The following is a 17656-nucleotide window of genomic DNA, read 5'->3' as shown; positions in this document are numbered from 1 at the left end:
ATTTCTGTAGTGGTGAACAAGTTTGCACTTGTGAATAAGTCTTTTCCTTCCTCTGCATTCTCATCATGAGCTGTAGTTTTCTTGACCTTGGCATTGTGAGCAGTGCAAGACAGACTCTTGAGTGGTTTTAGTTGCACCTCCCTATTAACTGCTGAGCATTTCTCTAAGTGTTTTCTCGTCTTCTGAGATGGCTCCTCTTAATTCTCTACCTCATTTTAACTTGGGGCATTTCTTTTCTTGATGTCCAGGGTTTGGTTTTTGTGTTTGTTTGTTTGGTTGGTTGGTAGGTTGGTTGGGTTTTTGTTGTTTTAGTTCTTTATTTATTTTAGATACTCTATTGTTTTAGATGCATAATTGGTTTTAAAAAATCTTTTCTCTTTCAGTAGCCTGTGGTTTGTACAAATGATGGTATTTCTTTTACTATAAGAAGCTTTTGAGTTTTATGAGGTCTGTTTATTAATTGTTGGTCTTAGAGCTTGCTCTATTGATGTCTCATAAAGAGTCTTTTCCCATGCCAATGGGTTGAAAGTTATTCTCCGGTTTCTCTTCTGTCAGGTTCAGGGTATCTGGTCTTTTGTTGAGGTCCTTAATCTATTTGGAGTTGAGTTTTGTATGGGGTGATAGATGTGAATCTCCTTGCATTCTTTTACATGCAGCTGTCCTGTTTGACCAGCATCATTTTTTGAAGATTTTATCTTTTTCCCCAGTGTGTATTTTTGGCTTTTTTTATCAAAAATCTGGTGTCCATAAGTTTGTGGACTTAGTCTAGCTCTTCATCTTAACTCCACTAGTCAAACTGCCTGCTTTTAAGTCAGTTTTTATTACTATTTATTATGTGCTGTTTTTATTACCATAGCTCTGTAGTATAACTTATAATCTAGGATGCTGATACCTTCATCTTATCCTTTCTATTCAGAATTATTTTAGCTCTTTTGATTGTTTTCATATGAAGTTGAAGGTTATGTTGGAAAAGTAGTGTAAAGAATTAATTGTGTTAGAATTTTGATAGGAAGTGTATTGAATCTGTAGATTGCTTTTGGTAGGAAGCTTATTTTACTATATTAATTCTACCAATCCATGAACATAGGGAATCTTAAATCTTCTAATGTTATCTTCAATGGTCTCACTGTCTTAAGGTATTTATTATATAAGTCTTTAACTTGCTTAATTAGAGTTATCCCAAGATTGAGACTATTGTAAAGAGCATCATTTCCCCGATTTCTTTCTAAGTCTGTCTCTTGAATGTAGGAAGGCTGCTCACCTTTATGTGTTAGGTTTGTACACAGCTGCTTTACTAATAGTGCTTATAAGCTGAAGAAGTTTCTGGGTGGAATTTTTAGGGTCTTTTATGTATACTACTGTACTTTCCTATCTGTATCCCCTCATCTCCTTCAATTTTCAATAAGACAACTAGCTAAGAATTCAAGTACTAAATTGAATGGGTATGGAAAATGAAATGTCATTTTTTTATGAGAGCTGCCATGGTCATAGTGTTTGTTCACAGCAATAGAACCCTCAAACGGCTTCTTATACCTTGTTAGGCACCACATTCTTGAGATTGGAGACATTTTCTTCTATGGTTTTGTTTAAAATATTTACTGTGCCTTTGACTTGGGTTTCTTTTCCTTCCACTCTCCTATTTGTAGATTTGGTCTTTTCATGGTGCCCCAGACTTCCCGGCTGTTTTCTGCCTGCTCTTTGTTTTGAACATTTTCTTTGACTGACTTGTCTGTTTCTCCTCCCTTGCCATCAGCTTCTGAGATTCTCTTCACTCTGTTGGTGAGGCTTTTAACTCTTTGTTTACAGCCTACATTTTTTATTTCCAGGTTTGTTTTTTTCAGTGTGGGTTTCTTTAGTGATTCTACTCGTACTTTCATGTTTTGAACGGTTTTCTTTATTTCATTCCTCTGTTATGTTTTCACAGACTTCCTTAACCAATTTATCTGTATCCTCTTTGTGGTCCTTGGACATAGGCATACTTGCAGTTTTGAAGTCCTTGCTTGTGTTTCAGCTGTATTGCATTTCTCAGGGCTGCAGTAGGCCTTGGTGAAGGCATATTGTCCTAGGTGTGCATGCTTGTTCTGCGTTAAGGCCTAAGCATCTGTAATTAGGGGTGAAGTATTTCTAAGTGTTGACCCTGCTTGTCTTTGGATGGGGATCCATTCTTTGACTGCTGTTGCCCTCTAAAGATCCGGGTACAAAGTTCTGCCAATCAGTGGTTGGCAAAGAGGAATAGAGATGAGCTCAGGAAAAGCTGAGAGAAGCTGTGGAAAAGAGACAGGGTGATCCAGTCCACACCAAAGGCAGGTTGCCCAGGGAGTTGAGGTGTGAGGAGAGGAAAAATTCCTTAAAGTAGGCCACAGGAAGACAAAGAATCTCTGGAGAGACAGATGGAAGGACACCTTGGGTCTACATTGAGTCGAAGTGTTCAGTGAATGAGATTTGTGTGGGAAAGAGGGCACCTAAGCAGGCCGCCTCAGAGCTGAGGTAGGACTGGAGAGATTGTAATGGAGGACGGAAGGATAGCTAGTGAAAATCACCTACCTGAGTCCCAGCCTCGGATGGCCACTGTAGGTCCTTGGGAGAAAGTCTTTCTGGATATTGCAGCTCACACAAAGGAACAGGGTTGAGTAAAAGGGAAGGCTGTGAAAGGGTTGGGAAGGAGCTCAGCAGGGTCTGCACCAAGAGGAAGAATGCCCAGGGAATGCTGGTGTGACCCAGGCTCCCCGTGACCTGCTCCTGTCTCAGTCAGTTGCTGGAGGTTACGGGTAGAGGTTTTCTGATGAAAAACTGGCCTTTGTGTGTATGAGAATCCATTGGATGGGAGGGATCATTTCTCAAGCGTCTCCTCTTGTCTCTGGCTTTCAGTACTGAAGAGTCGACACAAATGGCATAGATCTTTGAGTTTACCTCATGCACGTTCTGTCTGGTCATTTCCAGCACACTGTTAGTACTCTCTGTCCTAGACTCACTCTTGCCCTTGTTCGGCTTCTGCTCCTGATTTTGCATACACTCTGTTGCTCTTACTAAATCTGCAGTGAAACGCTGCAGAACATTTTAATTAAGCAGCCATACTTTCTGGCTCCAGATTTTCCATTTGCTTCATTTTTTGTCTGTTGTCACACTGTTCTGGTCTCATGTAGTTCTTGTTTTCTGAGAGACTTGACCCAGTTGAGCCTCCTGCCCACTGAAGTTCTCTGTGCTCTCTAAGCTGCTGCTACAGTCTTTCTTGTGAATGAGTCGTAATCTGTCACATTTAATTTGAAAAGTGAACATTTTGATCATGATGATGTAATTCTCAAAGCTAGTCTTCTCAGGCGTTCTTGGTTCTGCCTGCTGTGTAGTTATATAATAGTTGGTAACTGTTCAAATTTTGAGATGTCTTTGTTATCTGTGGTCTCTGATGCCTGCTGCCCTAGTTTAGAACTCAGCTAGTGAGTTGAGAGTTCATATGAGTAGAGCCAAGACATAAAAGAAAATGGGGGAAAAAGGAGTAAAGAGGGACTGGGAGCTGGATAAGAACAATCTGTTCTTTATAGAGGACCTAGGTTCATTCCCAGCACCCACAAGGCAGCTCATAACTGTCTATAACTGTAGTTTCAAGAGATCCAACACCTCCTCCTTCTTCTGTGTGACACCAGGCATGCATATGATGTACGGACACATATGCAGGCAAAATACAAATACTCGTATAATAAAAATAAATAAATCTTTAGGGTCCATGGAGATGACTCAGTGAGTAGAGGCGTTTGTTGCCAAGCATGACAACCTGAGTTTATTCCCTGGTCCCATGTGGTAGGAAGCAAGAACCAACTCCCAGTTTGTCCTTCTAACCTCCACACGTGCACACATGCCTGGGCACAGTAGTGTGCACGCACGCACTCGCACACACACACACACGCACACACACACGTAATAAAGTGTTTTAACAGAGGAAAATGTTCTCTGGAGCTGTAGTTAGTGGAAGTGTGCTGCCTCCCGTGCATCCTGAGCTCCAGTCTGCTCTCAGCAGAAGACCCAAAGCCCTGCCTTTGGCACATTCAGCATTTTCCAAATTATTCCATTTTGTGGGGACTTCAGGGTTGTTCCCACCCCTGTCCCCCAATTTTCTTGCTCTGTGGCTTTACCTCTCAGCCTTTGTATTTCAGTGGTGGTGGCGGTGGTGGCGGCAGCAGTGGTGGTGGTGGTGGTGGTGGTGGTGGTGGTGGTGGTGGTGGTGGCAGCGGTGGTGGTGGTGGTGGCGGCGGCGGCAGCGGTGGTGGTGGTGGTGGTGGTAGAGATAGAGGAGGAGGAGAAACGGTGTTGCCCTGGGCTGCAGGTGGCTTATGGTATTTCCAAAATGCACATGTTCCCTGCATCATTTTCTAGAATTCATGTGCAGAGTAAAGCAGGAGCAGCGTAAGCCTGCAATCTAGCCTGCAGGGGACTTCAGTGCAGCCCAAGGAAAGCCTCCATGTCCTGTGCTGTCACTGTGCCTCCTCTGAGACAGGGACTGTCACCGAGTCTAGTGCTATACTGCAGCCATCAAGCCCAAGTGAACCTTCTGTCTCTGTCACTTTTGGTGTCCTCACTCTTCTTCCTGTCACGGTCCACAGAGCTTTCTCACTCACTCATTGTCACAGATTAAAGGGAAGAAGGAGCTGGCAGAGCCAGGCTTTGTTGCGCCCACAACTTCAGTCCCAGCACATGGGCAGCAGTGGTGGGTGGATCTCTGTGAGTTCAAGGCCACCTGGTCTACACAGTGAGTTCCAGGACGACAGTGACTGCCAAGCAGATAGTGAGATCCTGCCTCGAGAAAAAGATCTTCCTCATCTTCACTTAATCCTGCATCTGAGGCTGTGACCATGCTTTCTAAAGACAATCCTTTCTATCATTTTAGTGTGATTTTAGGAAGGAAGCAAGATAGTGCGCTATTGAACTCAGTATCTGATGCTCTTCTCCAACTGCCCTTTCTTCCTCTCCATGGCCTCCATACTCTTCCTTATACAGCTCGTGCATGGCCTGCTTTTTTTTTCCCTTCCAGTACTGTATTCAGTGAAAATAACGTGCCTCTCTGCAAAGATTCCCTCACTCCGGTGCACGGCACGACTGCAGACAGTGACTCTGTACTAAAGGTAAGAAGACTGCTTTCCATTCTTCAAAAGACAACACTGGGTTTAACCTGTAATATGACCAGGGACATACGGTGATTTCTAGTTGGGAAAACCCAGCTTCCAGCAGCTAGAATCTGCTCCCCACTTTTACAGTGCTGTGTCTGCTTCAGCTGGGGACAGTCTGGTCACTGGCTGTGCTTCCACCTGTTTTCCTGTAGGACATGTTGTTACATGCAGATAGACAGGGTGTGGTGCTGAGTAGATGAAAGGGTTAAGATGTGATCTCCAGCCCATCTAGGACTTTGCGCATAAAGTCTGATTTTCCTAGGCACATAGCTGTGTGAGTGGACTGGTTTCTGGTTTTGTCGAGTCACCACCCTGCTGTAGCTCAAGCTGGCCTTGGCGCTCAGTCCCTCTGCTCACTCTCCCTAGGCAAGGATTACAGCAGTGTGTCAACAGGCCTGGATACTTGTTCTGTTCCGTCGTATCCTACTGTCTCCAGTGTACATGGCAAGTAGCAGGCACTGAGTAAATGTACAGCAACAGACATCTCTCACTGATTGTTTTCCAGCATAACCAGCTCATGCCAGCTTCTATCCTTACATGTTCATTTCATATATCCTAACCGTTTAGACATCCTAACCAGTTCAGAGATGCTAACCAGTTCTGACATCCTAACCAGTTCAGAGATCAGAGGCTCCGGCCCTTTCCAGTTGAATACATGCAGTTTCTCCATTTAATTGCATAATGGACATTTGTTGTAGAAATTTTCCAGATCCTCACAAAAGGGAAAACAATGAATCACCTTTAATCCTGCTATGCAAGGGCAGTATATAGTTGATAATTATTTATATTACATTTCAGTTAGAGCTTATCTTAGTCTAAGTTCATATTGCTTTGATAAACACCGTGACCATAAGCAACTCAGTAGGGATTTAGCTTACGTTTCCATATCATGCTTTATCCCAAAGGAAAGTCGGAGCAGGAACTGGTGTAGAGGTCATGGAGGAGTAATGATAACTGGCTTGCTCCTCATGGCTTGCGCAGTCTTCTTTCTTATAAAACCCGGGACCACCAGTCCAAGGGCTGCACCACCAACAGTGAGCTGGACCCTCCAGTTTAGCCATGTCTGTTAAGATTTTTTTAAGTATTAAATCAAAGCCAACTACATATTTAAACTTCTTTATCAACTTGAAAATAATTGTTTGGTTTATGCAAGGACGGTGCAGTTATAGCCCATAGCTTCGTCTACAATTGAAGGAACAGCGCTGTGGTAAACATCAGTTTGTTTAGTAGATGCCACAGAACAGTATCAACAGCACATGCTTTCCTTGAGCTCTCTATTGTCTAGTTCTGCGTCTCAGACAGTGTCTTCTTTCCTTACAAGATCAGTCTGTTGCTGAATGGCGTTGGCTTTAGCTCTTATGTATTAAATGGCCTGCATCTCACCACCACTGGATTCCCTTTCCTTCTCATCTAAGGAGGAAAACCCAGCTGGGGCACCATGACTGTCCTATCCAGACCTGCCATGCCAGATGCAAACCAGTCTCTGTCTTAACTCTACCAGGTTTTATCTGTGCAGCTGCAACAGCTACATGAATATTTACAGAACACTCTTTTTCTAGTTCTCACTATAGTATAGCTTCTTCCCCTTAAAATGAAGTAATTGATAGCTCATCCCTTTTTGCTTAAAGGATCAATACTAGCTAGGTCCTGGTCACAGTAGAATTCAGAGACTGAATAAATAGCCTAGTGTGATGACAGTCGTTCATGGATTCTCGGTGCCTTGTCTTCTCTAGGATGCTACTGATGAACTGGATGCCTTACTCCTTTCTCTAACTGAGAATCTGATGGACCACACAGTGACACCTCAGGTAAGTGTGTCTTGAAACAGCAAGGATGAAAGATATTTGCTTTGAAAATGTTGTTGCTAGGTTACAATTTTTTCTTACTTACAAATGTTGTAAAACTTTTCTTAAGACGGCTTGAAGAGTCATGTGCAGCATGTGCTGTACAATCACGAGGACCTGAGAATGGGTCCCCAGGACTCATTAAGCTGGACACAGTGGTGCACATAAAGTGAGTTTCCTGAAACTCTTAAACCAGTAGCCAGATGTATACACTGGAATACAAGAAACCCTTCCTCAAACAAATAGACTGACACCTGAGACCTCCATGTGTGCAGTGTTGCATGTATGCACCAACACAAACACAAAGGGCCTGTATTTGCTTCTTTAGTATTGCCTTTTGGACTCAGATTCTGCTGCGTTCAATTTGTATTTCTCTCTACAGAAATCACATGTCACTATAAAACTTCATAATTTCAACACCACATTAACTAGCATGAGAGAAAACCTGGATCCTGTTCCAGCGTAAAGAGTTGAGGAGCTCCGTGCTTGAGAGCTCTTGTAGAAGACCTAGTTCTATTGCTGGCATCCATACAGTAGCTCACCACACCAGTTAGCTCCGTTCCAGAGGATACATTGCCCTATTCTGGTCTCTGCATTTATTGAGCACTTGTATTGCACTTACACACACACGGGTAAAACAATCTGGGCTCGGTGGCTTATGTCTGTAACCCCAGCATTCAAGGAGATTGCCATAAGCCTAAGGTCAGCCTGATCAGTGGAGCCAGTCCGGGCCAGCCAGAGCTATAGCAAAAGCCTGTCTGTGTCTATTACAAATGTTAGCTATAAGGACGTGTTCCTCAGAAAGATGGAATCATAATTAACAATTAGTATTGAAAATCTCATCCTTTGTTTAGCCTGGAAGGCAGCGAACTCAGTACCATCGCCATAAAGCAAACAGTTCATTTCTTCAACAGCTTCAGTGACTGTAGGACGAGATGCCAAAGGAACCTGGTTCCTGTCTAAGGACTCAGGAGGTGAACAAACTCGAGTGTATATCAGAGTTACTCCAGAAAGTGTACTAAATAGACTATTGGGCCTCATCTCAGAGTTGCAAATTGTGTATATCATGGGAAGTTTTCATTTCCAAACTTGTCTCAAGGTGCTATTTAGTGATCCAGACTACCAACTTAGATCAATAAACAAAAAGACTTTACCAAAGGAGAAGTAAACCCAATGATCTTGACCCATAATAAATCTTGAAATAGACAAGACATAATCTCTAAAATCATGCCTAAATAACCTGAATCCCAGCGAGACATAATTCCTAAGAGCATCATTCAGAATGTTCTTTCCTTGTCTCCCTGAGTAGGTGAGCCTTATAAACCAAACAGCAGTGTGAAATGTGTCCAGCACTCAGGAGGCAGAGGCTGGCGAATCTGTTACTCTCTTCTAGATTTGATGGGTTCTGCACATGTGTGGTGTACAGAATGTCAGTTAGACATGCTCACTAGAAAAGCACGTTTGTTATTTTATGTTTTGTCTAGATTACAGCTCCTTTTCTGAGGCATTTCCAGGGATAGAGATGTAGGTAATGCAGTGATTGTCCTGGGTTCAGTCCCTGTAACATAAGCTGGCCTACAAGTAATTTATGATTCCTGACTTCACTTTCCAAATGTTGAGATTACAGGTTGCGTCTCCACCACATCTGACTTATCTGACTTTTAAAACATTAGTGGCATTTATTTATGTATCTGTGTTGATTTATGTGCATGAGCATGTGTGCCACTGTGCATGTGGGGTCAGAGAACAATTTACAGGAGTTATTGTTTCTACAGATCATTGCGTCGCAGGTATCCATGTCAGATGATCAGGCTTACCCACCATGCCTTTATCCCATGAGTTATCTCGCTTACCCTTGTCTGACTTTCTAACTTTGATGAGTTGTCTCAGTGTTTCCATTATGTGAGTTAAATTGCATATGGCCCCCATGTTAATACTATTTTAGGCTTCCTGTGTGTAAGGATCCTAGTGGTGGTGTTTGCCTTTTTGTCGGTTCTCCTTTTCCACACTCACTTCTAGAGCTGTAGTTAGATATCAACTGGAGGTTACCCACCCCAGTGGGTGGGCTCCAGCCACGATCTGTTCTGCAAAGTGGAAGGTCGACCCAGAAGAAGTATCCCCCATGCTTCTTAGCAAAGCTGTGGTCAGGCAAGGCCTTCGGCTTGTATGGATGGAACAAGTGGCCAAAGGAACCAGAGTCTCTTACCAAACCTGACGACCTCTGCGGACCAGATCCTGTTGTTCGTTTGTTTTTAAAGTGATTGGTTTTGGCCACCTGAATGGTCTCAAACACCCTGCATGAAAGTATAACCAAAATTCAAATAATGAATACTATGAAACAAACATCGGGCCATGCTTTACAGGTCTGTGTATGGGTGACAGACATCCTGGGTGGAACAATCACAGCCACCCCAGATGTGACCCAATTTAAAGGACTCTCATCCTCTTCCTGATGCTCTGTGTATATTTATGATTATTCTTCTCATGTCTCCTTTGGTTTATAAGACCACACCAGGTATCGCCATCTTGTTGGTGAACAGCTGTAGTCCTGGATCTCTGGACCTTAGGATAAACCTGGGCTGAATCTGTTAGGACCTTAATAATGGCACTGCTATTCTCTGGACCTTGTGTAATCAGCACTGTTTAACCCTCCACTCATGTACAGTCTAGCCACGTTCAGATGCTCCTGTGATAACCTACCTCCAGTCTGGAAGTCAGCCTCAGTGGAGATGATAAATTCTTCTAGGGTCCCAGTGTCCACTGGCAGCTCTTGTGCTGTGTGTGTACACTTACACAAATAAATCAATGCAGTTTAAAATATTTTAAAGATAATAAGCCAGGTAGTGGTGGCACTTGCCTTTAATTTCAGCACTCAGGAAGCAGAAGCAGGTGGATCTCTTAAGTTAAAGGCCAGCCTGGTCTGCCCAGACAGTTTCAAGACAGCCAGAGCTACACAGAGAAACCCTGTCTTGTGAAAATTAGAAAGGAGAGAAAGTAATGCACGAGCTAACAGTGCCTTTAGCATTCTTGAGCTGCGGCTTTTCCTGGCTGTCTCTTAAGCAGTATGAGTGTTGCAGAAGCCTGGGCTGAGGAATGTCAGCGCAAGAGGCTCATCAGGAGTGCGCTCTGGTGCTGCGCTTCCCAGTAGAGAAACACTGTGTCAGTCTTCCCAAAAGTAAGTGGCTGTGGTTTCTTTCTTTGTTTGTTTGTTTTGTGTTTTAGGTTTCTTCATCATCCATGATCACACCCCGGTGGATTATTCCAGTAAGTTCATGCTCTATGATTCTTTTGCTTACAATTTCAGAATACTAAAGGATTTTCAAGTCCTTGGTTTTTTTTTTTTACAAGTATTGGGGCCATTATCAAAGCTATATTAATTTAGTGGTTTCAGATTTGTGGCTCAACTTCTCTGTAAATGCTGCATGATTCAGACAGAGTAAAAATAGAAATAAAAGTTAAGGGGGCTGGGGTAATGACTCGGTGTGCGAGTACTTACTTTTATTGCAGAGGGCCTAGGTTTGATTCCCAGCACCCACATAGCACCTCATAACCATTTGTAACTCCAGGTCCAGGGGATCTAACTCTCCTTTCTGGACTCCACAGGTAGTGGAGGCCCCAGGCTCATGTGTAGTACACAGGCGTACATGCAGGCAAAACACTCATCCACATAAACACCTGCAGACATCAGTCTTTCCTGCTCCAGTCCGTGAAGCTGATGTGAAGCTGCTGATGGGACAGGGTTGTTATCTCTGTGTTAAGACATGTTGTTCCTCCACAGCAGAGTTCTAGCATCTCCAATGGCCTCGCAGGATTTGGAGCATCTTTAGCAGGGACAGAAGGATGTGGTCAGAAAGATGGATTCTCACTGATTTCCCCCCCAGCACCCTTCTTGGTAGATGCTGTGACCAGGTGAGGAAATGACCTCCCCGCTGCAGCTTTCAGAACGCCTGATAGGGGAAAACTGAAGTTGATTACATTTAAAATGATAGTGTTCTCATAAGGTCTTCATTGTCCGATAGAACGTGCATAAGCCTTCCCTCTAAATACTGTTTAACATGGGATTTTTTTTCTTGGTATTGGTAATTCATAAGATTATTAGGAGTTGTTTGTGAAGTCTTTAGTAGAGTTTCCTTTCCTGCGTTACTCTTCCGGTTGTGCCTGCCTTCCTAGTGATGACCGGCAAGGTGCAGTGTAGGTGGGGAGGTTAGGACATTGCCAGGCTGAGGGTCCTGGTGGAGCTTTGGCTAGACTAGTGTGAGCGTGGGTGACGTGGGTCCTCGGGGTCAGCCTGCCGTCTCCTCACCATAGAGGAGAAGCAAGATCAGGCTCAAAGGAAGCACAATGTGCTGCTGTTGTGCTTGCTACAGTGCAGTTCTTACTGTTTGTAATAAGTTTGCCTTGTGAAGAAAGGGTTAAATGTATTTTAGGCTGGAGTCAGGGAAACAGGAGCATCCACTGTGTAGACACTGTGTCCTGCAGAATATCTCACTGCTCATAAGGTGGCACTGTGTCTCCACCTAGTCTGTCATCTCTCTTCCATGCAGCTCTGCCCCTCCTTTGCCTGAAGACTCAGCCGTGAAGCAGAAATGCTTGCTGACTACTGAGCTCTAGAACTGCTGTTCCCTACCTGTAACTGGAATGCCCCAGTTAACCCTGGATCCAGCTAAGTATGTCCTTTCCTTGGGGAAAACCTATCAGGATTGGACTTTAACTCCATAAAGAGATGGCTACATTTTCCGTCCAATGGGAAGTCTACCCCACATAACTGCTTAACTGAAGATACCTCCTCTTCCTGTAATTGTATTTAGCATTGCCAATTCCTGAAGGTAACTGTTTCCTGCAAACTACTGGCTCCACCTAGCGGTTGCAACTGTTCATAACTTAGAGCAAGGCTTGCTGTCCAGAGCCTCTGATTGCTGTTTGCCTGCCTGTTTGGCACTCTCCTGTGTATCCCTGGAAGTCAGAATTCAGGAAACCGATGAAGACACTCCGTAGGTAGATCCCAGGCCAGCTCTTGCATAGTTCCTAGGATTCTTAGAGAAGCTGAGAACACAGAGGGGTGAGGATGTCACCTACACTTTAAATTCTGAGCAGTAATGACCATACTGCTCTGAATTTGCATAAAGATAGATATTGTCTTTGGATAACTACAGAGAGGTCAGTCTCTAGGCACGAACTTCTCAGACCTCTTTTCCTGCCGGAAGCATCTAAATCACTCACCTGTCTGTCACTTTGCAGCCTTGGGGGTTGGAGGGTGGGTGTCTGGTCAGAGACCTGAAGCCTCAACCTAAGGCCTGTGCTCTCCTCCTGAGCAGTGGGGAAAGTGGCCCTGCTAGGCTTACCAGTTGGGAAGGTCTGCCAGAACCTGTTCAGACATCGCCCCAAGTTCCTTTTGGTATACACTGAGTGAGCTTACTGCTTCCAAGCTGAAAGGAGAAGAAAAACACCTGGCAGAAATGGGGAATGGCGGTGAGAGGGGTTGGGTTCTTGAACGAGTATAATGAACAAAGTCAGTTTGCATTAAGGGTTTTGTATTCATTTTAAAGTTCTTTAGAATTCCCTATTCCCTTAGCCTGTACCAAAAGAGGCAATGATGTTAAAGCAGTACCCACTCATCATAGAAAAGGGTCTGAACCTGTCAGCCCAGCACAGGGAAATGACACTAAAGTAGCTTTGCCTGTGTGGGCTGAAGGATCAGGCCTCCGTTGCTGTGGAGATGAGGGAGATGTGCAGACATTAGGGATGCTGATAGTGCTGCCTTGTTACCACGCACCGATGCTAAGTTGTATCTCGGAGTTTGTTCAGCTCTCTGCCCAGCATGTGATGTGTGAGTGCTCGTCCTTACTCTCAGTTAAGATGACACCCAGTTCCGTGGTCTTTAAGGGGCTGTGATTTGAACTACCCTGGCTTCTTTGTATGTGCTTAGGCAAACACTGTCTTGATTGGTAAGCTCAGGGGGTTCAGTTCAGTGTCTAGGGGAGCTGGACAGTTTAGAAACCACTTTTGCTAAATGGTTTGCTAAAGAGCTACCCTTCTTGCTGGCTGTCTCCCCTTAGCCAATATAGTGTAGCGTGTGCGTTCGTAGGCAGTGTTGTTGCCAGTCCTCAGTGATAAGACATTTCTTACACTATGACACCTAGAACTGGTAGCCTGACCCAGACATACTGCACTGGGTATCAGGGTTCTAGTGTCTGGAAGTCCTGGATGGCCTATAAGCCTAGCTGTTCTACTAACACATTTAGGTCCTAAATGACCTGTTCTATTTAGGAGCAAACACTGTCCCTTCAAGACTGAGTCACTGAAAGCCTCTCATAAGATTTTTGTCTCTAGGTACCTGAATTCTTGCTAGTCAGAATATTTGCTAGGGACTTGGTTAGGATTCACTTAAATGTCCAGTACAAAGAAATCCTGTGTCCTACTGTCAAGTCATAAGCTTAGAAGTTGGTACTTGAATGATGAATTTGCCCTGACAGATTAGACACTGTCAGGTGTTTTCTGTGCTGTTAGAGCTCCTTTGAGAATAGCAGTGTCTAATGAGACAGGCCCGAGGGCCTCGGTGGAAGCAGGAGGGGCGGGGCACGTACATGAGACAGTGAGAATGCTGACAGAGTGAGGCTGGAGGTGTCGGTGTGAGCTGAGTCAGGAAGATGTGGGTTTATGTCACAATGGAGACAGGACCAAAGGCTGCTCTGCTGCATGCCTAGGGAGGGAGGCCTGGGCAAGGTTCATGCTGTGTCCCTGGCTGGGGTAAGGATTTATTTAGCACGGCAGTTTCCAGTAAGATGTGCAGGTTCAGTTAGGAGGCCTAGGCTCCACCTCAGCACACGGAAAGGAGTCTATACCTGTGATGGGATCTGTATTGTGACAGCTTCTGGGCAGCAGCTCCTTTCTGGTCGCAGGACTTCCAGTCATCTCATTCCTGTTCCTCAGGAGGACAGAGCATCAAGCACACGGGCTCCTTGGCATTTCACCTTGTTTGAGAAATGTCCCTTACAGTCCTGCCGACTGCCCCAGACACGTGCTTTGCGTGACTGGGGCTGAAATCTGGGAGCCATGACTAGGGTCTGCTGCTTGTTTTTCTCAGTTCTGCTAAAGCGTGGCCCTCTCGTCTCTTAACTGAGCCCCAGAAAACTGTCCTGCTACAGTGTTTGCCAGGCATTCACTGACGGAAAACGGAGTGGTTTCCCTTTCCTCCCTTCCTGCTTGCCTTCCTCCCTTCCTGCCTTCCTCCCTTCCTGCCTTCCTCCCTTCCTGCCTTGGTTTTTTTGGGTTTTTTTTTTTCCTTCTTTTTTTTTTTTCTTCTGTGTAGCTCTGGCTATCCTGGAACTCACTCTTTAGACCAGGCTGGTCTCAAATTGAGAAATCCTCCTGCCTCTGCCTCCCAAGTGCTTCATTAAAGGCCTGCATCAATACACCCAGGAACTTACTTTCTAAGTAAGGTTCTTGTCTTTTCATTTGGCGAGTATCATGTTCATTCGTTGTTTTGTGCTGTTTTACTTCATTTTGGTGTTTTGATACAGCGTCTCGCTATGGAACCCAGGATGGTCTTGAACTCCTAGCAGTCCTCCTGCCTCAGCTTTCCAGGTGCTGGATTTTCAGTCATCAGCTACCAAACTGACAAGTTTTTTGTTTGGTTGACTTTGGTTTTGAACTGCTAGGGATTGAAACCAGGACTGAGAATTGTGACTGGTGTCTTTAATCCCGTTACGGAGCAGGTAGATCTCTGAGCTGCAGGCAAACTAAGGCTACATTGTAGGCCCTTGTCTCACTCTGCCCATTGAGTGTGTTCTGTAGAGAGCCAGAGAGAACAGGCCCCTGAGCGATCAGTGCTGGGGAGGTGCTCAGCGTAGCTGGTCGCTGGGGCTGGTGCGCACAGCGGCACTGTTGCAGCTCTAGCAGCCACTCGGCAGCACTTCAGGGCATTGCGTCGAGTTGTCCACAGGCTGCAAGATGAGATTGTGGGTCTCCGCCGTGAACATCCTGGTCCGATTATTTGATCCACCTCTTGGCCAACCAGTTGACTGGAAACTTGCACACATGTATGTAATAAAGAGTGTGGGTCTGTAGATCATTGGTGCTTTTTGCTGGACAATAGTAAACTTGGGTTTGGATGGTCAGGAGGGACTGGAAACCAGACCTGGTTTGCACTGTGGAGACTTGAGCTGTGTTCTGCGGTGTGGACTTGCTGGGGCTGCCTGTCTGCCTCCTTATTGCACTGTTGGGGTGATGTCCACTAATTCTCAGGATTCCTTCTTACCAGAGAGTGTGTGTGCGTTCGTGTGCGTGTGCGCTCGTGTGTGTGTGTGTGTGTGTGTGTGTGTGTGTGTGTGTGTGTGTAACTCTGTACTCTTTCTTTTTCACATCTGGATACAATAGATGGTTATGAAGTCTCACCAGCTATTTTATGTTTACTTTTTCTACATGTTATGCTCTGCAGTAGCTTTGGAACTGTAATTTATTTTTGTATCACATGTTCTATATCCAGTGACTTCCTGTTATATGCGGCTTGTATTAGAAGCACTGCACTGAACTGTGAGTTGTCTGTACACTGAACAAGGACTCTAGATATGAACCATTCCAATAAAACTTCCACAAGACATTCATGTTTTATGTGCTGTTTCTTGAACATGGATGGCCCTGGCTGACTTGGTAAGCCCGAGCCACCATTAGAAGTGGCCAGATGCAGTGAGTTGCAGCGCTGATGGGGATTTGTGTCATTGTGAGTACGGGAGACTGGGAGAAAGGTTTCCAAAGGCCAGAACCGTCATGGTGGCTGGGGAGATAACTCAGTGGGTAAAGCAGTTGCCGCACAAGGGTGAAGACCTGAGTTCAGGTCCCCAGAGCCCACACAAGACCAACTGTGGTAACACATCTATAATCCCGCACTCCCGCAGTCACTGACACGGGAGAAAGGCAGAGGAATCGCCTGGAATCGCAGCCCCTTCGCCTGGTGTATGCACCATGGCACATGCAGAGACACTCGAGAGACCCTGCCTCAGTGTGGATGGCCAGAGTCTGCACGTGAGGTTGGCCTCTGACCCCCATGCGCATGTCAGTGCATTTATACACATGGACATACACACGACAGAGTTGTTTTGAAGTGATAGGTCCGTGAGCGTGATGGTGCACACCTGTGACCCCAGCACTAACGGAGTGTCAGCATTCTATGTAGCAACACTGAAAAACCTCTGATTGTTCATACGTAGCCTATCTGGAAGGCCACAGTGCCATGCCAGGGGACACAGCGTAGTAGATGCGTACCTGGGACTGCAGTCTACACTGCTGACTACCACAGGCATGGAGTCAGTCACCTCAGACTGCTGTCTCAGTACTGTCCTCAGGACGCGTGCAGTGTGATGCTTGCAGGGGTCTGTCAGGTCTCCACCTTCTGCTCCCCAGTCCCTTCTGTGAACAGCATGACTGTCCAGGTCATTTGGCAGGCTTCTCCTGGGCCAAGACACAGCACCACACAAGGTGGCAAGGCTTCTTGGGAAGTCACACCGTCCTCCCACCCCTCCCTTTCCTGGAGAAAGGCATGCTTTTCTAGTCCTTCACCCGTGCTGGAGACTAAAGAAAATGCCTGACAATAAGTAACGAAAGCCACTCTGACTTAAGCAGGACAACCCATGGGAAAAGTGAATTGTTCTCCGTAGCCGTAGGAAGCTGTCGTGGACAGAAACAAAGTGGCGTTGGTGTGGACAGGTTCCAACCCAGCTGTTAAGAGTCAGAGGGCAGGGCGCTGCCCAGACTGTGCTTCCCTAAAGAAACGGGAACGGATGCTCGTCTCTGAAACACCCAAGTACCAGATGGGCTTCTGAGGCTTGCACTGCAGGTGTTTTGGGAGGCGGAGCCTGCAAGTGCCGAGGGAGCAGCTCTTGGGTCAGTTATGGTCAGGGGTCCTAATGGGTCAGACTGCAGTAGCTCGGGACGGTCTGTTCAGTGAGATCCATCTCCCCATGCTGAGGTTGAGTGGAGACTGATAGCAGAGCATCTCTTATCCCCAACAACAGGGAGTACAAATGGCCTAGGCCACACTAGCAGCTGTCTAACTCGTGCTACCAGGCTAGCAAGTTGTTGGGGAGAAAGATGAGGACGAGCTGCCCTGTCTCCTCAGGGCTGAAATTTTAGCTCGGGTAGTTGAGTGTTTACCTAGCACAAAGTCCGAAATTCCATCCCCAGTACCATTAACCCAGGCATGGAAATGAGAGCACTTAGCCCTAACACATGGGAAGTAGGAACAGAAGCATCAAGAGTTCATTCAAGTCAGCCTTGCCTGCATAAGGACTTTTAAGGCTAATCTGGGCTACATGAAAGTATGCACAAAGAGAGACAACCTGTTCTGGGTCCTCAGTGTATAGAAAGGAAACAGCTCCAAAGAGTGACAGGGACTTCTCTGAAGCTTATGACTCGGATCTTGAGACTCCAGGGCATTGACTCACTGCTGTCTGGTTCTTGTCTGCTGCCACTGGTACCGCTGTCGCCTTGAATCAGCGCTGCAGCTAAGAGTCTGCTCGGGTGCTGCAGAGTCCCTTCCTATGGGGACCTGGAATCCCCACAGGAGGCGTTTATCATTGTCAGAGCAAAGCAAACATCCACACACAGATGGGGGAAGGGCCTTCCTTTTGGCTTCCTCCTCCTCTTCCCGGAGTACAG

General features: G+C 45.7%; 1 protein-coding gene across 1 annotated transcript in view; it reads left to right on the top strand.

Annotated features, from left to right (window-relative positions):
- The window catches only part of EPB41L5 (erythrocyte membrane protein band 4.1 like 5), an 82524-nt gene extending 70848 nt beyond the window's left edge, over nucleotides 1-11676 (top strand). The window contains exons 21-25 of the mRNA XM_080918468.1: nucleotides 5024-5114; nucleotides 6893-6967; nucleotides 10226-10267; nucleotides 10782-10912; nucleotides 11548-11676. Coding sequence (XP_080774594.1) covers nucleotides 5024-5114; nucleotides 6893-6967; nucleotides 10226-10267; nucleotides 10782-10912; nucleotides 11548-11614 — 406 coding nt within the window. The 3' untranslated portion in view covers nucleotides 11615-11676. The remainder of the gene's footprint in view (nucleotides 1-5023; nucleotides 5115-6892; nucleotides 6968-10225; nucleotides 10268-10781; nucleotides 10913-11547) is intronic.
- Nucleotides 11677-17656: the final 5980 nt, after the last annotated feature.

This window comes from Micromys minutus (assembly GCF_963924665.1).
Source record: "Micromys minutus genome assembly, chromosome: 6".
Classification (NCBI taxonomy): Eukaryota; Metazoa; Chordata; class Mammalia; order Rodentia; family Muridae; genus Micromys; species Micromys minutus.
Note: the sequence above shows the minus strand (reverse complement) of the source record. Positions and strands in the feature narration are given on the sequence as shown.